At 32.7% G+C, this 22,019-nt stretch overlaps 2 protein-coding genes across 2 annotated transcripts; both read left to right on the plus strand.

The window, feature by feature from the left end:
• Positions 1-103: 103 nt before the first annotated feature.
• Positions 104-5,727, plus strand: LOC134711971 (transmembrane protein 196-like). Its single transcript, XM_063573036.1, has 5 exons — positions 104-596; positions 2,292-2,472; positions 2,830-3,090; positions 4,110-4,166; positions 5,159-5,727. The coding sequence occupies exons 3-5, from the start codon at positions 2,941-2,943 to the stop codon at positions 5,492-5,494; spliced, it is 543 nt and encodes a 180-aa protein (XP_063429106.1). The 5' UTR covers positions 104-596; positions 2,292-2,472; positions 2,830-2,940; the 3' UTR covers positions 5,495-5,727.
• Positions 5,728-15,404: 9,677 nt separating this feature from the next.
• On the plus strand, positions 15,405-17,133 carry LOC134710901 (uncharacterized). Its single transcript, XM_063571310.1, has 4 exons — positions 15,405-15,509; positions 15,787-16,022; positions 16,588-16,652; positions 17,026-17,133. The coding sequence occupies exons 2-4, from the start codon at positions 15,845-15,847 to the stop codon at positions 17,131-17,133; spliced, it is 351 nt and encodes a 116-aa protein (XP_063427380.1). The 5' UTR covers positions 15,405-15,509; positions 15,787-15,844.
• The last annotated feature ends 4,886 nt before the right edge of the window (positions 17,134-22,019 follow it).

The following is a 22,019-nucleotide window of genomic DNA, read 5'->3' on the forward strand; positions in this document are numbered from 1 at the left end:
TAAACAGACTATCATCAAGTTCTATTATATTTATAAATGTTCATTTCAATATAGAAAAAAAAACCGGCAAAAATTATCAAAATTATTAGTACCCCAAAAATATAAAAAAAATGAGTAGGAAGGCTTAAACAAATATCATGTCACAAGAACCTATGCTTATTATTGAATTTCTATGTTTACATGGTTTATAAATATTTAATTTTATTATTCCGCCGAAGTATCTCAATATTTTTGAGCTTATTCAAATTTTGCCACGCAAGTATAGATTCTCTTGTATCATACTTCAAATTTGCATAAACATGTGAAACCAAGTCATTCACGTATACATGCCAAATTGTGTGTACTGTGTGCAACTTGAAAAGTAAAATCACACAAATTCTTAACTCAGAGAAAAATCAAAACGGAAAGTCCCTAATCACTGATTGGCAAAATCAAAAGCTCAAACATATCAAACTAATGGATAACAACTGTCATATTCCTCCTGACTTGTTACAGACCATTTTCTTATGTAGAATATGGTGGATTAAAACTGGTTTTATCACCAGCTAAACCTCTCACATGTATGACAATCACATTGATGGGATAAAATTCCATAGGTAAAACTGTAATAAACAGGGGTACAGCATTCAACATTGTGTTAATTATAATCTTTATTGTAATATGTGTTGTTAATATTTTTTGTGTTATAAATATGTGTTTATGTTTGGTCAAAAGCTCTAGATCTTTCTTGTGATGTTTTATAAATGCCGAATCCAAATCAACTGTTCTTATCTTATGTTATAAGTGTTGTCGGTACCATGATCAGGCTTTTGCTCTCACATAGCCGAACAACAGAAACCAATTTTTAACACAAAACCTTTAATCAAGTTTAATTTAACATCAGTGCTGTATTTTCGAGTTATTCAAGGATAAAACTGACGAACCAATTTGAGAACCCTGATTTCTTGCTATCTTTAACCATTATAACATTTATATAATAGTTTATTGTAAATGTTTAATCTGCCATGACTTTATCGAGAATTGTCATACATTGAAGTGACGGCATGTTTGAAAAGAAGGTAATTTGTTGCGTCAACAGTTTTCGCACTGGACCGTCGATCTTGTCTTGATTATGACCATAAATACAATATCGAGATTCAGGACTTTTACTATCCGTTATTTCCGCGAGAAACAATTCCTGACATACAAAAAGACTTTATAGATGGGGAGAAATTACGGAGGTGTTGGTAAAGTTATAGCATCCTGGTGTAATTGGAATGTTGATACAGAAACATTCAGTCACATATAACTCACGATTGGAAAGTTATAATTGTATATGTCATACAATTTGTCATGTAACTTGCCTGTATGAAGACACATATATATATGTTTAAAAATTAAGCATGAATAACGTCTATATCTCTGCTGAACAACTGATGTCTCATTAGCACACTGAATTATCGTCTATTTAGTTCTTTCAAATGCATTTCGAAATAATAGTTGCCACGTGAATATAAGAAATACATACGTATTTGCAATTTGGAAAGGACGTAATAAATATTAATACCAAATACGCATCCTTTCTCATGTTGACAAACATGGCATTACTTTCAGGCAAATCGTTGCTTTATGTTTCTGTTATTATGAGAGAAAAAAATTATAGTAATAGCAGTTTTTTTTTGTTAAATTATTCACAACCTTTTTCAGTCTCGGGACAACTTAGAAATTAAAAACTTACATAGACACGCCCTAAATCCCTTTTGGGTGTTCTGTATTTTGAGCCTTCAGATGGCTGTATAATGAGAACTAAAACATCGCTCCTGACACAGACATTTCAAAATAGATGTTTTATGGTTGTTTGTATTGACGCAAATTCTACATATTTTTTTTATCCATAGATTGAGATATACAAGTTAGCATATGCATACATAGTTCTTTTAAAAAGATTGATGTAAAAGAAGGCCGCAAAGCATACAAATGTATACAAAGCTCGCCGAACTTTTTATTTGATTTTCAAATTCTTAAGATCAAAATCCAACAATCATATAAACGTTAACGCTACGTAACCAGAGATCATTTCTTAGGAACATTGATTATCAATTACCATGTAGCTGACTTGATGGTATGAAAGAAAACATGTGACAAAATCAGTTAAAGAAAAGAGACCACACACCATTTTCCTCGATTCTTTTAATTTTGATGTATATGATATAAACCCTATACTGTTTTACGATTACTTAATTTTTTTATCATTTAAATTCTCCAACACCGTTGACATTTCTTTTCTACACAATATTATCGACTATTCCTAGCGTGGCTTCATCGATCGAGTTTGTAGAATATAAACTGACAGAGTCTGGAGGCAAATTATCAATACTTGATTGATTGGTTCCAAAGTGGGAATTTTATGACAGGTCGATGACGTCGATTAAATGGAAGAAACTTGTATTCTTGGATTCCACATAACATCGCGGAATTAGATATTTTTGTGAGGTAAGTGAAAATAGCATTAGCCATTCTATTTTTACTAATTAAATGTGATTGTGACAAATACACTTAATAGCGACAATTTAATAAGTGTTGGGCAGCCTGTGTTGTGTTCTAAATACTGATTTTCAGTGTAACTTAGGTCAGATTAATTAGGAAGTGAGTTTTTACGGATTGACTTTAGGGTATAGGTATGAATTGTTGCATACTATCTGGAAAATGTTTTGCTTATTGTATATAAAGCACATACATACATAGTCCTTTTATTTGCTGAATGTTTGAACTGTAGACCATTTGCACATCTATTAATTTATTAAAAGGATTTATTGTACCTAGTTATACGTTACTCTTCATTATTTTCAGCATGCAAGAAAAGATCAATTGAGAGAAGACAATCTGTTATAAAATTGTACTAGCAGTTCTTTTGAGAACTGTATGAATTTATTGATGAATTGAAGATATAGACTGTTAAACATGTTGAGAGCTGTGTTGACTGCAGTTTACATTATATCTGGTGTCCATATATTTTTGGGGATTCTCAGTGTTTGTCTAGGTGTAGTGTCCAGTATTCGTTCAGAAGTGTGGCTTGCACACAGTGTGTCTCCAATATGGAGTGGAGGGTTTGTAAGTATGCAATTTAAAACAAAATTGGAACGTCTTAAATTATAATTTGTCACAAATAAGCAACACCCCCAAAAAATCAAAATAAGCACACACGCAATTTTGTTTGGTTAAACGTAAACTTTAACTTTAGGTTGTGTGTAGCGGGTATTCGGATTTAAAATATAATTATGTCGTGCGTTTTAACATCATATCTAAACAAATACAAACTGCAATATTAATTAGTCAACAATACTCAATCTCTTGAATGCCAGCATGTTTGGGAATCATATACCAAAAGCAAATATTGAAGATGCATTCATAAAATGAAAAACCTTTCCACGCTTTCACTTCAAGTTTTTATGTGTACATGTATTTGTGATGACTGTATTTTGTAGGTTTTACAGTAATTGTATATATTTTAAAATTTAGTTTATTGTGTTGTATTTTATATATTATATGACTTATATTAATGAATTAAAGGTATGAGTATATTAATTACAGATTGTAATTAATTGATTAGTATATTTATATATACTTTGTTCATTTTATTTGCGTATTTGACAGTTGGACTTATTGACATACGACATTGTCTACAGGTTTGGGTAACTTTGGTTTGACTCTAGTTTACTTCAAAGTTCTTTTTGTGGTTCATTGGACCGTACACTTTCTTTATTTCCATTGGTCATCATGTTTTGGCGCTATATTTCTTTTGTTCTTTTATGCTGGTCATCACTTTCTATATACTGGTGGACATATTCATATGTGCTTGATATAATTATAAGTCTGAACTTATATTCTTTCTTAGTTTTCTATATTCTGTATTCAGGTATATTTTAAGTAATCCTGGGAGTTTGTGAATTAATGTCCAATAGAAAATTCAGGAGGCCTTTGCACCTCATGCGAGGGTATTTTATGATACTTTGTAATTATCCTGAGTTTGTCCAGAAATAAAAGGAACCACCTCTAAAGAAAAGTATTGCGTTTTATTAGCCGTAGAAAGTGCTACTTAATATTGATCAATATTTTACTTTCTGTTTCAGTTCATTATCACAGGAATTATAGGGATTTTATGTGCTAAAAGGAAATCGTCATACGTGGTAAGGTAATATAAAATGACCAAAATTATCGTCAAAGACAAAAAAAAAAGAGGGACGAAAGATACTAAAGGGACAGTAAACTCAAAGATTGAAAATAACTGACAACGCCATGGCTGAAAATATAAAGACAAACAGACAAATATTAATAAAAGTTCAGAAGACAAAACATAGAAAACTAAAGACTAAGCAACACGAAACCGCAAGTGTTTGGAATACATATATCTAAACCAGAAACAGTCAGGCGACAACTACATGATCGATCTTTGGTGGTTAATATAAAAAAGAATATGTAGTAGAATTACCAATGAGGCAAATTCTCACAACAGACCGAATGTCACAGAAATTAACAACTATTTGTCACTGTATGAACTTCAACAATGAGCAAAGCACACACCACTTTCAGCTATTCTGTTATGGTCTGTTTTCATTGGTGGAGGAAGCCACCAGGAGACCTGCCGGAAAACAATGTAAATTTCGGGATGCATAAGTACCTAGCCGCCTCACTAAAAGTATATTACCAAAAATGAACTTAACAGTAAAAAAAAGATATACAAAGAAAACCACAGACTTTCGGCAGGAAAACTTGCAATCCTAGCCAGTTAAGATTGAGTGGACCACACATGTCACTAGCAGGGCTCGAACCTACAATATCAGTTTTTACAGGATAGTGACACAGTAGATAGACTGTATATTAACATATTGTGTCAACTAATTTCAATTTTTGTTTACACTTCCCATTATACTTTCTTCATAGAAACGATGCATTTGATATCCATTTATCAAGTTAAGAAACAAGATTGATAACAAGGCTTCGCTTTAATTACATTCACTTCATTAAAATCCCCATTTTGGCAAAGAATGAAAACAATGCAATCAATTTTACCGTACGAAATTCCATGATTTCGTATTCGTTAACTTGATGCTTCTATGAGTCAATACTATTGAAAACCTTATAATCTAAGCAATTTTGTATCCTTTCTTTATATTTTTAGATCATGAGCTTTATAGCACTGTCCGTAGTATCCATAGTTACAGCCGTGGTCAGTATTCAGCTTCTTCGTCTTGGACTAGTGAACCATACGACAGATGGGCACACTTTTCAGAAGGAAAACAAAGACATTTTAATACTGATAGCGTTGGCCGTAGCAGGAACAGAATGTCTTGTTTGTATACTATCATCTATTCTTAGCTGTAGAGTAGCAAAAATAGCGAAAGAAGAAATGTTCAAACAAAGAGAGGGAATGTTTTATGTCAAGGTACTTGGTCAAAAAGACATAGTCGTTGTTACCAAACCTTTGCTTACAAGAGATGAAAATACAGCACTTTGATAAAAAAAAAGCGTCAAGAGAAATAGAAGTTTGTATTTATCGCATTACATTATCGAAATTACAACAATCAAGATACTAATTTATCAATTTAATATAACTTTGCGTATCACTTAAACTTTCCAACACGAAATCAAATGATGTGTTTATATATTGTAGACATGAAACATATGGAATGGATTGTTTAATCTGTTAAGATTTGCAAACAGCACAATAAAGTTTAATGTTGTAACATTCATATGCATTTTATTTATCCAATCTAATATTCTATCAATCGCTTGTTTAACCCATACTCTATATACGTTACTACATTTCATTCAGTTTTTATTTTGTATTTTGTGAACAATCCTTTCTGTGTCTATAAATCCACACTTATCTATGAATATCCTGGTTTGTAACAACATGAGCAACACGATGGGTGCCACATGTCGAGCAAGATCTGCTTACCCTTCCGGATATGATATATGTGAATATCCGTTTCACAGGTGATATCGTTGATGTTTCCAATGTCGTAACTAAACTCCCGTCCGTTCCCTTTCCACGAATGTGACATACCGAATTTACCGGGTTTGCAATATACTAGTAATAAGCAACACGACGGGTGCCACATGTAGAGCAAGATATGCTTACCCTTCCGGAGTAGGCTGTCATCCCCCAAGTTTTTGGTTGGGTTCTTGTTGCTTAGTCTTTAGTTTTCTTTGTTGTGTCTTGTGTACTATTGTTTGTCTTTTCCTTTTTGGCCATTGCGTTGTCAATTTGATCTATGAGTTTGAACTTTCAGTAAAGAGAACCATACGAAAAAAAATAATCTTGGAATTTGAAAAAAAAGAAACACTTAAGTTTCAAAAACATTATCCCAAAAACTATAAAAGTCGCGAAATGGAGATTTTCCTGATAAAAATGGTGTCACACTGGTTCCAACGAATAGTCTATACTTTCGAATTGTTGAGAGATTGTCCAAAGAAGACGTGTAAGTAAGTATTGAATTTTCCTGATTATTTTCATTTTTATGAGGACAAACAGTATTGTTGTTGTAAATAATTAATGCCAACAATTATATATATACCCAATTAAGTCTTTTTATTTGCAAGGTCCATGCACACTTCTCCTTTGTAAGCTTTAATTGTATATCTTAATCATTCTTTAACTTTATTGCTTAAATTATCATTGCAGTAGGATTCTATAATGTTAATTTTACAATACCTTTACTGCTTGCAATTCCTAATCTATGTTCTAATATGGTTATTCTGATGTATAGGTCGTTGATAAATTAAGAACTCACATACAACATTGGAGTTATCATCTTATATTGAAAAGTTTGTTGTTAAAACTTAAATTTCCTTGACTTTTTTTAAAGGATGATTCAAATGAAGTCAACGACGAAGTCCAATCACAACTTGACACAGAGGAAACAATTTACAGAGAAGAAACAACAGAAACAACTGATTTACACGTAGAAATACAATCACAGTTCTTTTACAATGATGCCTTTATAAAAGACGAAGAAAACAGTTTTGTATTCATTTCGGATTAACAAGCACCATTATGCAAAGTTCAAATGTTGTAATTATTTATTTTAAGTTAAGACCCGTTGTCCTAATCAAAGTGTTCGTTAACCATAAAAACTTGTTGAAATTTGTTTTAGGGATTTGATAATGATAACCGCTAAAGAAATGTTTGAACAGAAACTTTGGACGGACTTCGTTGAAATAAAATCTATTTAAAAAAAAACCTTTTCTTTGTCCGGAATAAGCCAATGCTTACATTCTGTACTCCGTGCATGTTTTCACGGAATTTTGTTTGTTTTCTTAAAACAAATATTATAATATGTAGTAATTTATTGTATTGCTATATATAATTCAGATCAGTTGTAAGCAAGTTACATTATGCGAGACATAGAGATATATAGAGACACACAAAATAATGTACGACATTTAAAAAGTATGTGGTACTAAGAGATGTGGTATGATGCCAATGATACAATTATCCACCAAAGTTTAAACGAAGTAGATTTAAGCAATTATAGGCAGTTGTACGACCTTGAGCAATGAGAAAAACCGTGTAGTCGGCTATACAAGGCCTCTGCATGAAAATTATGAAACAGTTTAATTTAGAAAACTAACGGCTTTAATACTGAATATCAACAATTTAGGAAAACAACTATGATAGATATGAACCAACGATAACCACTGACCTATGGAATACTTCAGCACATAGAGAATGTGGTGGGGTTGCACGTGTTTGTATGCGTCCAACCATCCACCTAAACTAGGACAGTATTACAGCACAACATAAGAACACATTATAAGAATCAGTTGAATTTTAAGGGTTCAGCTCATCTGATCAATTCAAATCAGAAAACATATAACTAGATCACAGAATGGACGTGGCACAGTATTTATGTATCACTAACAACACAAACTGAAGGTACTCGTGGTTTTAACAGCTAGCTCAAAGCCAATAAAAAATGATACAAAAACATCAGGTATTTACGACTAAAATATAAATCAGTAACCATCCAACATCCAATGGATGTAAAGAGGTCTTTAACAGTCAGTGAAAACTGGACCTTGCGGGAATTAAAATATAGGTATCGACAAATAGTAGTTTCGTGAAAGTGTGACTTAGATGGAGAGTTTTCTCGTTCATTTGATGTGTAACTGTTTGAGCTTTTGTGTTTTTGTCATTTGTTGAGGGTATTTCAGTTTTGAATTTCCCTCGGAGTTCAGTTTTTTTTTATTTTACTTGATACCACATTTCTTATATTCATCGTGTATTGTTTGTGTAGTTGATACGGAATATTTATAAACAAGGTCTTGGTCGCTTTTTTTAGAATAGGGATAAGACATTCTTTGGTTCTTTGACATAACCGTGGATTCGAAACATTTTGCTGAGACACTAGTGACGTTTTTTTACGGGTGAGTAGCAGCTGCTAGCTCTTGAATACCGAATGAGTAGTAATGGAAATATATACCCCATATGTGCAGGTGAAGTTGGTATATTGATACTAAGGGGGGAGGAGGACTGATTATTTCAAAATTACAATCGGCTCGTTTGTCATAGATTCTAGTACTTAGTTGACCGCTTGTTTCCAACTCCAGGTAATTTAAAAATGAGACAGAGAGAGCCGTGTCTCTTGTTCCTTTAATTCTATTTCTGGAAGATATTTTGTTGGAACTTAATCAAAAGCATTTTGATTGCTATTGAAATGAGCATCATCATTATATCTGATTGCGAAATTAGAAGTACTTTCTTCTTTAATCTTCTGGTTTTTGACAAGGGTCTAAAGAAACTCTGACTAATACAAAAATTAGAATAGGCCGACAAGGAGAGGGGCACAGCTCGTTCCCATCGTAATGCCAACAATTTGTTGAAAGTAGTCCATGTTGTCAAAATTAACTCCAGCAAACTGGTAATTTGTAGCATGTTTTACATTTTTGTTCACTATTAAAAAAATATGCCGTAGTGTATCCAAAAGTTATGAATTTATAACGTATGTTTTCCTTTTTATGTTAAATAGCATTGTGAAATATTTCTTGTGGACGATTTTTTTTCATTTTGTAAGGGGAATGGTGTTATACAGGGTTTTAAAAAATAAAAATTTATTAGATAGAACTTATTTCAGAAAAAGAAATTATCCAGAAGTTCATTAGGTTTTATGGTAGAACCTACATCTGATAATCCTACTACGCAAGTAAACGGGTTTACAGTATTTCTGAGGACCCTCTTTTATTACAGACAGAATTTTTGCCAATCTTAAGGACAATTTCTTCGTCGAACATGCAGATGATCAGGCAATGTACCGTTGTTAGTATTTTGTGAAGTTAAGGTATCCAATGCAAACAACTAAAAGAAATATATTACTGCATGCAGTGTTAGCCATTATTTCCCTAAACATGTATTTATATAAAAGTATAAGTTAAATTATACATAAGTATGGACATATTCAAGCACACCTTTAACAGTGACGAAGCACGAGTTTTTTTTAATGATCAGGTTTTCAGAAGCACTGCATAAGCCAGTCCAGTTTTTTATTTACTAAAACATAGAATGCATTTGAATTTATTTATCGAGGGCTTTCTATGCATTAACAATTTTCCATGTATCACTGTAGCTAGTTATCTGGAGAGTACAGCTATATTCTACCATTTAAGTATTCATTCATACTAAAACATAATCATGTGAAATTCCATCATACCAAGTAGATAGGCCCAACTTTACCAACTGAGGTAGAATGGTGGAAATTCATAGCATGAAACATATAATTCTTATTCTTGTATATCAAAACTCTAAACTAATATACAAATAAAAAATAATGAAATAACGAAATATATTACTAGTATATACTATATATAAAAAAGATATGCAAAAATACAAAACGACAGATATCCAACAAGTAAAATTTCACAGTGGTACTCGCCAATTTTGTTTCGTGCTCCGAAATATTTTTTTCCACATATTCAACCATGTACGTCACATATCCTCTGATGGATGTCCACTAGCTTAGAAAACGTATACCTTATATTATCACCCTTCTTCCTTTTTATATGAACTGTGAATTAGATAAAAAGACATGGATTATAAGGCCTATATGCGATACAAGTAAAATAGAGCAAGAATTATATGTCCCATATGTAACTCATGCGTGCTTAAGTGTAAAACTCGCATTAGTACGAGTACAACGTATATAGTACTAGAAACAGCGGCGGGGTTGGCTTGCATGCATTATAAATTAGTGGAGAGTAGAACATAGACTAGATTTGCTTACTGTCCCTCAATGAATGAATAAATGCGTAAATGGTAGTAAACATAGTACACACAACATATAGTGTAGAACTAGTATATAGCTGTACTCTTCTGATACATAGCTACGGTGACACATGTTTCTTTGGACTCCGAGTAAATTTTGAGGTGAAAACGCCATTTTAGGCAAGGGTACACATGAACCTTAAAAAAGCGTATAAAATGTTTTGTAAGAGGCAAGACAGCATCTAGCTATGACAACAACAGTTTACATTCTGTACAGCAATAATTATTTTTTCTTGACTCAGTCCAAAACATTTTTTCCCAGAAAATGTGCAAAAAAAAAGAGGAGAAATGAGTTAAGTGAAAGGTTACTTCGCATCCTTTTTATACTGCGGTCAAAATTTGAGGAGGTTGAAAGTTATCTAGGCTGTTCTCAATTTCTGGAGATACTTTGAGAGGAAGTTTTAATTTCAGTTATCGTTATTTCAGATATTTTACAAAATATGAATGATTAATTTACTATTTAATTAAAAACTGCCTAATATTTATATATGCTATTATACACTACAATGCATCACAGCGGTTGTAAATTCAACCACTATCAAATTTTTTTTGCAAGAATGGATGGAAGACTTTTTGGTTATATTGTTTTTATATTGAGCGCATTTCTGTATCTATATATAATTATCTATTATCTGATCTTCAACATTTGCCCCCTCTGTTCACATATCAATCTGTTATTCAAATTAATATCGGATTTTAAGAGATGATTTTTTTTTCTTCATCAGTTTTCATAGATATTATATGTTCATTGACATTTTTTATACAGTGGGAATGACCTGCATATATATTATATGGATGAACGAATTTTGTGTATCAGGGTTATTTTTCTGGCTAGCGATTTTTTTCGGTTCTTTTGATCTCATTATGATCGCACACAGCGAACATCATTTCTAACTCTAGTACTTTTTACATTGTTTTGAAATCGTTTGACATATTAGTGTTTTCGTTTTCAGGTCTTCTTGAAACTGTATTGACATTTGTTGATATAGATGCTAGTTATTATTTCTGTTTAGAGAGTAATCAATCGAATTTGTGTTTTTTTCGGCGTTCACAAGTGCTTTGTAGCGGAAACCGGTGAATAAATGTGATGGGTTTTGAGCAAATTTTATATGAAGGTCTCTTCTTGGATTGTGCTCCATGTTTGTGTGCATTAAGCCATAGTCGTGACTTTTCCTGACCATGATAGTTATTGAAAAGGAAAACAAATCATTTTCAGGTGAAAACAAAAATACTAATTTTCATTCTTTTCTAAAATTTAAAGCACATAACCTATGAGACCTAAAATGAACAAAATGAAATACCCTAAGTTTGTAATTTGTCATCAAAACAAAGAATGTGTGCTTGAATTACAAAGTATCAGATAAAGGCCGAGTTATATGCAAATTTATTCTTTTTTTAATAAATGAGATACAAAATCTGACATCACGAGCGACACATTATAATTTGTTGAGGAAAACCCCTTTTTTAAACCAAACAGCGGCATACTACTGTTGCCTTTATATATTCATCTTTTCTACTAATCCATCAGATTCAGGTCTATAGGGACAAGTACGGCAATTGTCATCAAGGAAAGCTTTAAGTTTGCTGTTGTTTTTTTCCCTATGTCACCATATTGTCCAAGCATTTCTACAAAGTCTTCATTTTCTTCTATCTTATCTTTTAGTTCTTTCTTTCCAAGACTCATGGTATACTTAACCAATTTCTTCGGCAGATGGAATTTCTGTCACCCTCCTCTATCTATATACGTAATCAGTCTCTGTGGATTTTCTCTTCCTCTTAACAACATGTCCAGTTTCTTCGGATGGTAATTGTACGGCCCTCTTACTGTCATAGGAGTTCGAGCGTTGACGCCATATGATGGTGGCAACATCTTTTGCATTTTTTGTACTTGTTATTGTACCAGATGATACATCTGTTACAAACTGTGTAGCCCATGGTTCTGGATCATGTGCCTCCCCCTTTGCCATCCAGAATGCCAATTTCTTGTTCCTTGTAATTTCATTTTTTTTGATATTTTCTTTGTAAGAAGAGTCTGTAAGCTGCTTAAGAGGTCTTGTTATGGCACATATGTTTGCCTGCTCTAGATTATCTTTTGATCAGTTCATGAAGTAATTTTTGTTGTGTCTAGTTACAATTATGTGTACTCTGTCTAAAACAGGCATTTGCTTAGGAAAGTCTGAAATAGCTGTGTAATACCAGCCATATCAAAATTTGTTTAATGATGACCTAAGAAAGAATAATGGATATTCGGTCTAGCCGACACATCATTCAAACCCGCCATCACTTACATGGAATTAGTAGAGATGAGAGATGCTGCTACGCTATTACCAATAATTGAAAAGGCAGTAAAACCTGATACCATCATATATTCTGACCAGCGGAAAGCATACTGTAATATACAAACAGAACTTAAACTACAACATGCAACAATCAACCACTCAGTGAATTTTGTTGACCATGAAACATGGGTACACACACAAACCATTGAATCCTACTGGGCCAAGGCTAAATACAAGTTCAAAGTAATGAAAGGTGTATCATCAGACCTTCTTCCAAACTATCTAGATGAAAGAATGTGAAGAGTTCCACATATACATATATATATAAACAGAGTTTATTTTTGAACAAACAAACGATTCCAAAGATTCCACAATACCCTGACGGGATGCAAACTACATTGAAAACAGCTTTTCGGGGGTTAAACCAAGAATTAAGACTTCAGATAAAAAAAAAATCTTAATGTCAAGGTCATTATTATGCCAAACTCAAACCATCAACTAATTTGGTATAAAACTATTATAAGGTCACCGTTTGAAACCTGAGGTGTAAGGTTATCCTGTACCATACATGTTTTCCATGTCATTTGCTGATCGGATTTTATAACCTGTATAGGCGCTACAAATAGTGAATCTGTTTCTAACTGACAATTGTCACTGTTTTTAGCCGACACAAGATCTTTGTTCGTACAATCAGGACAAGCTTCTCTCTTTCATTTTTCAAAGGGGCGCCTGATAAACCATAAGCATTTGTGTGCAAACTACCACATCGATGTTCCAAAACCATTTTATAAGTATCCAATGAACGTATCCAACGGGCTTTTATACCTTCAGGAATTTTGATTTTTTTTCAGCCAAATCAATGAGGCGTGATCGGTCCTGACCTTAAAATGTTGACCTAACAAATAATGTCTAAACTGCTTACCAATTGTGACTTCCTGTTAGTAGTACAAAATTTTCTTTGTAAATCACTAAAAGTTTTACTGATATATGCAATAATTTGTCCTCACCATCTTTGATTTGTGACAAAACGGCATCTATACCATTGGCACTTGCATCAGTATCTTATACATAATCACCGTCCTCCCTAGGACAAATCAAAATAGGGACCGACATCAATATCTCCTTCAATTTATCAAAACCTTTTTGAAAATCGTCAGACCTCTTAAAATTTCTAGCTTTCTTAGTTAACTCCGTGAGAGGGGACTCAATCTCTGAAAAGTTTGGAATATATTTCTGGTAATACCAAGCAAGTCCCAGACAACTTCTGATCTCGGTTAAAAAGGTTGGAACTGACCAATTTGTTTACAGTCGTCTCAACTTTACTTGGATCACAACTGACATATGTATTAGATACTACATGACCAAAGAACACACCTTGAGTTTGAAACATTGTACATTTACTTGGTTTCAGTTTCAAATTAGTAGACTTAAATCTTTGAAAAAGCAGTCTCACATTTTCGAAAGTCTTTTCAAATGTTTCTCCAAAAATAATGCCGTCATCTAAATAGCATAGACAGCGTTCCCATTGATAGCCTTTTAAAACTTTCAATTAGACATTTGAAAGTTTGGGGTGCTCCACTGAGACCGAAAGGAAGTACTTTAATCTAAAAAAAGACCCTTATATGACGTAAAAGCAGTCTTTTCTTTCATGTCAGGTGACATTTCACATTGCTAATATTCAGACGTTAATTCAATTGTACAAAAGACTATTTCCCCGGAAAGTATCTATAGACTCATCTAGTCTGGGCAAAGGATATGCATCTTTTTTTGTTATTGCATTTAATGGAAGAAAATCAACACAGAACCTAAATGAGTATTCTTTCTAGTGACTAGGAATATAGGACTGGACCATGCACTTGAACTTGGATCTTTTGCATCATTTTCCAACATTTTGTCTATTTGTGTTTCTATAGTTTTTCTTTGAGTCAAAGGAACAACAAGTATAGGTTAAGCATCTCTCTCGTGTCAATGGAATGTTTTACAATGCAAGTACTACCAGTTTTCCATCAGGACTTGTAAAACTATCCTGGAATTCAACTTTTATTATTTTTTGTCGAGCCTTCGACTTTTGTCGAAAAAGCGAGACATAGCGATCCTACATATCAAGCTTTACAGGTTTAAATTTAGACTGAAAACCAAACGGAATCGCATGATCAACTCCTTAAGTAACGAGACGATCAAGGGATACCACCTAGGGTAACAGCATCTGTTGCTAAGCATGCATTATATATTCTTTCACGAATATAAAGTTATAAACAGCAAGAATGAAACCTCGATCGAAGAAATGCGAAAAACGGTACTAATTTCAGATTAAAAGAATGGACATGTGGGATGAGTGGCCAAATATACGTTTTTTTATTGTTTAAGTATAAAAGAAAAGTGATACAATGTTTTCAATTTTTTCAGCAGAGAGCATTTTATCTGAAATGAAGGCAATTATTTACCATAAAAAAATGGTCCTTGAAAACCACCATGATTGAAAACGTTTTTGACTTTGTTATTGGTATGGAAAAAGATATACTAATGTAAAAGTCAAGATTGCATACTATATCTACCGTTTTATTGACAAAAAAGTATGTTTTTGTCATGTTAAGGTGAATAACACAAAGGTAAGGTACCGATTACAGGTGTGTGTACATGATGTTTATTAATGTCTCTCTGTAATGGTAATTTCCCTATGACCATTTCCCAACTTAAAAATAAACTCGTTTATCATTTTGACAAGACAGGAAAAATATATCAAACTGTCCATTATAACACGGAAACATATTTTTTCCCGTTTAATTGCGTCGTTGAAATATTTCAAAATTTCATAAAAGGATGATATTGTTTCTTTTTTATATAAATAACTTTTTTGTTTTTTGGAAGTGCAGACCTACTTGGCCCTTTTGATAGAAAAAACCATTATATAGAATAAAGAAGAGAAACATGTGAGTTCATTTTTAAATATAAAGTTAATGCCATCAATGAAGTTTACAATCTCGATTGTCTTTTACCTAAGGGAACAAAGGGGTGGAGTTGGGTGAACATACTTAACATTATTTTAATTGGCTTTCACACATTTCTGTAAAAATTCGGTACTTTTTTTTGGGGGGGGGGGGGTCTCACAAAATTTGTTATAAAAAATCTTTTCATGTGAAAACATCTATTTACTCTTCCGGATTCAATCGTGAAGGTCATTTTGATTTAAAAAAAAATATTTTTCAGAAAATGAAGAGTGTACTTTTTATTACTGTTATTGCTGTGACATTATTGTGTGTTGTAAATGGACGGGGTGGTTCTCCTGGTGCACCAGGAAGACCAGGAGAACCAGGACGACCTGGAGGAACTGATTGGGGGTTTGAAACTACTACTACTTGGCCTATTGATGGAGGCTGTGGAGGAGAACCTGGTTACCCCGGAGGCCAGGGAGGGAGAGGAGGAAGAGGCTGTTGAGGTTCAAGGTATGTGTTCGTTAGAATTAGAAATTATTTACAATATATGTTCTATATATTGTAAATAATTTCATGTTAAACTTTTAAACATGTTTAACTTTTTTTATTCGTAACATTTGTTCTATAAAACATTTTAAACTTTTTTATTCACAATACTTGTTCTAGAAAACATGTTAACCTTTTTTTTATTTACAATATTTGTTCAATAAAACATGTCAATCTTTTTTAACCTCTGATAATGAAAGTCTTTTATAGCTGACTATGTGGTATAGGCTTTGCTAATTGTTGATGGCCGTGCGGTGACCTATATTTGTTAATTTCTGTGTCATTCTAGTCTCTTGTAGAGATTTGTCTCATTGGCAATCATACCACTACTTCTTTTTTTATTATGCGATATCAAAGATTTGAATAGCTTCTATTGATAAGTACAAAGTGGATTCAAAACAGAGAAAAAAAACACATTATAATGAAGTATTGAACAAAGGTACCATTTAGGTACTTGTATACATTGATTACTTTATAATTTTGCAAATAATATCAAACCTGTTCCATTTATTAAGTTATTTCTTTTCAGAATTATTGGTTTCCCCGTCAATAGGGCTATTAGGAGATAGAAAAAGAGTTACCAAAAAGAATTTTGTAGTTTTTAATAAAAATATTTCAAATACAGCAATCTTATCAATGCATGCATTTTCACTATATGTAAGCGTCAACGTCATTTATAGATTTAACTTTGAGCACTAATTATGATATTTCTTTAAGAGAATATCTATAATTTTGGAGAAGATGATGCTTCGTTGATTATTGACCTCCAGTGGGAAATTAAATGCATATTCAGGACGAAAATGTGACACGAATACAATCCATGCTTGTATTGGTAATAGACTGACACACTACGCCTTCTTTTCATAGCTAGTTCACAATTTAACAGTTCTAAAAAGACATGTCGACTAAACGGAATCATTATTGTGACTCCAAGACGAATAGTTTTTGTTTTTCCCTGTAATTGCAGCGTGCAAAGCGGGAGGTTCAATTTTTTTCTCTCAAGTATTTGGTTTTACCTGGCCAAGGAGGATTGAATCCACGACCTCCCACATATGAAGCGAGCATGCTACATTGATAGACTGGAATATTAAAATTATCAAACAAATCAATACTTTCATATCGTTTTTGTGATATGTTTTTTCCGAAGCTAACTGAAGTCTTAAAATACTTGATATAATATTTAAGGGATGAAGTGGCTTTTTTTTGGTGATGTGGAGGGAGGAGGGCGTGGTGCTTTAACGTACTTGCACAAAATGTATGACACTTTTATAAGAGTTTTTTACAAGGATATATGATGTAATCTGTTTTAAGGCGCTCTGTTGTTCTAATTTTATAAGTGAAAAACACAACAGCGACACCATCACAAAAATAGTCCTTAAAAAATACCAAAAAGACAAATATCAGTGCTCGAAAATCTTCATAATAAAAATGTACTACGGGAATCGAATATCTAACAAAAACTGGTGATACCAGGTGTTCTTGAAGGGATTAAATGCACCGTCCTTTTGCCCATCAGCCTCATCATTACTCATTATATCTGATATGGAACTTTGCAAAAAGTGTTTTATTTTTTATTTGCCCATAGGAAAACATTTCAATTGTATGAATTCCATATAACTACAAATACTAAACAGTTTGTAAGTGTGCACTGTTAGTATCCACTATAATACCGACGTTTTGTTGAATTGTCAATCCGTCAAATTCAGTAAATATATACATGTCGATCAAATAGTCTAGCATTTCTAGGAGGATGGTTGAACGATAACAAACATAAATCGAACAACAAATGTTAAAAAGGCCAAAATAAGTACAATTTTGAAGAGCAATGAGAGCCAAATATGCAAGAGGTCTTTGTTTTCAAGCTTTTTCAGCTATATTAATTCCAATTATATAACCAGTCTTGTTGATCTTTTGTCTTGTAAAAGATGTTTCTTGTTTAAATTTTCACATTCGGTGGAGCAGAATCAGCTAACCATACCCCAGCTCTCGAGATAACTTCCGGTAATAAGTGCGGTTTGTGTTGCTAAGTCCATAGCTTTCCATGCTGTGTTTTTTATACTGTTGTTTCATTTGTCTTTTGGTCCTTATTTGTCATAGCGTTGTTATTCGAATTATGAAACTTGTACTCTCAAGCTTGACAGTGCACGTGGTTACAAAGCAAACGGTCGAAATCAACAATGACTTTTTATATCCAGTAAAAATTCTTAATATATTAGTTAAATAACTGCGACTAATTTCAAATTGGTACTGTCTAACTTTAGTGTTTTGTAAGTAATTGTTTTGCTTTGTATCGATCTGATGAGTCAAACCCTCTTTGAATTATTTTAATCGCCTTTTTGTCTTATCCTGTTACATCACTAACACATGTTTTGGGAGGATGGTCACCTGCAACCACTCACAATCCAGGAAAGTAAGGAGCCAGTTATCCAGTGGGTGTCGTTATTTGCACCAACATGGGACGATTGGTTTTCTTGTTTGATACATTTTGTCAAGAGAAGACAAGACAAGACAATCTCTAAATACAATTTATTACAACTTAGGCACACGTATGGTGCTACAAGAGGATAACAATTATACATTAACAATTACATATATACGTATACAATTACAAGCAAGACACACAATAAATTAATAATTGATATCATACAATAAAACTGAAATATATTTAGTTGATTTGTTTGCAAAATTCTTAATTGCAACGTAATTAGAAATTCTTTGTCATGTTTGGTCCTTACATATTAATATTTTGTATGGTTTTGCTCATTGTTGAATGTCTTATGGTGACCTATATATCTACAAATTTGGTCTCTGGTAAATAGTTACCTCACTGACTATCATGTTACATTTAGTACTTAATGCCTGTTGATTATTGATAGAAGGAGAACAATGATCACTCGGTCGCGTTCATTTTTTACTTTACAACAGAGGACATGTCGATTTAGAACAGTTAAGTCAATGTCAACAAAATCATTCTTATCTACTTTTCCTTTTCTATAAGATTAAAAACAAAATGATGAAAACGTCCAATAATATCACTGCAAGTCTTCCAGACTTTGAATGATAACTTTTATTTTTAATTTTTTTGTAATTGTATTTAAAATGTGACCTTTTAATAATGGGCTTTGAAGAGGAATGTGGTAAGATCGTAACTTCGTAGGATGAACCGAAAACTAAAAAAAGAAAAAAAGAAACTGCTTTTATCATTATTGAAGTTTGCACGGTGACATTAAGCTATTACCCTCATGTTCATTGATCTAAAAATTAAATCTTTCCATATTTTTTTTTCGCCCATTGCACGGACTGTCAAGATTTCGAATCATGACATATATGTTGCATCCAAATCAATCATGAATGAAAAAACATCGGTATCACATTTCGTCAATACGAAAATTTGAGACACCGATGACGTTTTACAAGGTCTGAGTAGCAGCTGCAATCTTTAGAATATCGTATGAATTGAAAATTGTATACGTCATACGCCAGTGAAGTAAGCACATTGATGCTAAGATGAGCAAACTAAAACTTGCAAAATTGACATCGTCTCGTTTGTCATAGATAATAGTACCGAGATGACCGTTGTTTTCAAATTCGAGGTTAATGTTTAGAAATGAAGCTGTGAATGTCGTTTCGTAAATCTCGAGTTCAGTAAGATATACTAGTATTAATGGCTAAGGGAAAGAACATCATCAATATACCTGAATGAGAATTTAAATAATCTAGCTTTTTTATCTTCTTTTTTTACAAGTGTCTGATGGAACTCCGAATCATGAAATTTAACAAAAGGAAATTGGTTTCTGATTTCAAGGATGTGTGTTTTGTCGATAAAAAGAGTGAAACGGTTCGTGAAAAAATATCATAGTGTAATAACATATCTCCTTATCTTGCATGGCTCATGTACTTGAAATATCATTAAAAACATCTTATTTAGTTGTCTTCCATTATTTAATTTTTGTTATAGAGGATATGTAGTAAATTATGTGTATAATCGTTTTTAGTGTAACGTTGACAGGCGTTGATAGGACGATACTTGATGAAGGCGTGACAAACTATAACTTTCCTCCAATCAACTACTAGTATCCCATTGAACACAGTGAATTAAGCGTTGGGGGTGACACGTGATGTTTCATCTCACAGGCATGGTCATTCATATCATTTTCAAAGTAAGGTTGACATTGACAAGTTGCTTTCAGACGCTGACACGAGGTTATGTGTAATTCATTCCAAACCTAATTTGTTGCACTTCATAGGTGTAAGGTATTTTTTTTCTTCTTTCATATATACAACTTCCATTTTCTTGTGTATAATTAAGATAATAAGAATAAAATCAGTTCGCGAGATCTTTTTTAGAGCTGCGGTCCTATGGAAATTGTCTGTTTGATGCATTTACAAAAGAGTTTTCAACTGGTGAAACTATTATAAAGAATATCATTTATCATATATCATCCATTTATTATAAACATTTGTATTGAGTACTATGATTGTGTTTATACATCTAGTACAAGATATTCTGATATATTTGATGAGTTGTTATCACCAGTATGAAGCGTCCTCGTGTTTACTATGTATGCTACCTTTTGAATTGGGTAAACAAACTCGTCGTTCCCGTAATCTCTAGCTGTATATTTAAGCGTTTTTTTTTAAGCGTTCCCATGTTTACAATTGTACTACCAGTTACGTTTAGTAAATCCTCATCTTTTAATTGCTAGCTTTTTATCTACGCGTCCACATGTTTACAATATATGCTGCCATTTACATTAAAGGAAACAGTACCATGAATCCTTAAGTCTGTAGATGTTCATTTATAAACAATATAAAACGTCTTCCTATGTTAACCATAAAGCTACCTTTTGCATTAAGTATACAGTTTCATCGCGCTTTTCATCTATAGCTGGGTTTTTTTTACATTATGAAATATCCCCATGTTTACATTAAAGCTACTCGATTAAGTAACTTGTAATAATTCATCTTGTGACTATACACTTCCATAAAATATATTTATGTAGATAGATAGTAAATGTAGGCAGCAGTTGTTTACCGATGTTTAAATCTCAATCGATTAAGAAGACAAATCTAGTAGCAAACATTAAATGAGGAAATCACGTTTACTTCATCAGGGACAAGACCACTGTGTCTTAACCACACCGGCAAAATTTGATCGAACTCGATGGTATCTAACATCCGGCACAATGACGGAACATTTAAAATAGACAGAAGAAAGATAGGTTTCTCTTTATTTTCTTATTTTTTTTTTATGATATCGAAGAATATATATAGATATACAACTATTTTCTATTGTGATATGCAATATTTTCTACAACCGTTCTATATTAACGGAGAAATAAGTAAAAATGAACGTCAAAATGACGAGTGCAGTGAACCTTGCCTCGAAATTGTTTAATTTCTCGTTAAATTGTTCACATTGTACGAAAAGAAAGGTTCTCTTTCTCCTCATCTCGAGACAGTTAAATTTTAGTATTTGGATTGCCAAGCTTTTTAAATTAATGAAATTTAACTGTTTAGAGTGGAGAAATATCGTAATACACGAGTTACAGTGGAGGAATCTGTTTCTCTAATGATATTTGTCCTTTCTTTTCAAAGATTTGAAGAAAGTTGTATATTTTTATGTTACGTCATCAGACATTGTCGCCTTTTTTCATGATGCACAATAGGAAAATTCAAAAGAAACAAAGAACATTTAACGTCACATTCAAATTTCGACCAATCATTTGCCGCGAACAGATTTTCACTAGTGAGGAGAAATATTTTTCTCACACCGATCAAGAAATGTGAAAATAGCACAAGAATTACAGATTTTGCATTCAGCATTTTTGTTATACATTCAGTATCTTTAATCCCAAGTTCACTGAGTAAAACGTTTTGGAATTTTGGGTCCTTTATGCTCCTGAGCTTTGTACTTGTTTGGCTTTATAATTTTTTTGATCGGAACGTCAGTGTTAAATT

This window comes from Mytilus trossulus, chromosome 3, assembly GCF_036588685.1.
Source record: "Mytilus trossulus isolate FHL-02 chromosome 3, PNRI_Mtr1.1.1.hap1, whole genome shotgun sequence".
NCBI lineage: Eukaryota > Metazoa > Mollusca > Bivalvia > Mytilida > Mytilidae > Mytilus > Mytilus trossulus.

Bases quoted from the DNA above. Each gene is read 5' to 3' on its own strand.
- LOC134711971 (XM_063573036.1), top strand. From the start codon at position 2,941: ATGTTGAGAGCTGTGTTGACTGCAGTTTACATTATATCTGGTGTCCAT. The intron at 3,091-4,109 runs GTAAGTATGCAA...TTTCTGTTTCAG, and splicing joins CAATATGGAGTGGAGGGTTT to TTCATTATCACAGGAATTAT. The intron at 4,167-5,158 runs GTAAGGTAATAT...TTATATTTTTAG, and splicing joins AAAGGAAATCGTCATACGTG to ATCATGAGCTTTATAGCACT.
- LOC134710901 (XM_063571310.1), top strand. From the start codon at position 15,845: ATGGACGGGGTGGTTCTCCTGGTGCACCAGGAAGACCAGGAGAACCAG. The intron at 16,023-16,587 runs GTATGTGTTCGT...ATTTCTTTTCAG, and splicing joins AGAGGCTGTTGAGGTTCAAG to AATTATTGGTTTCCCCGTCA. The intron at 16,653-17,025 runs GTAGTTTTTAAT...CTGTAATTGCAG, and splicing joins GAGTTACCAAAAAGAATTTT to CGTGCAAAGCGGGAGGTTCA.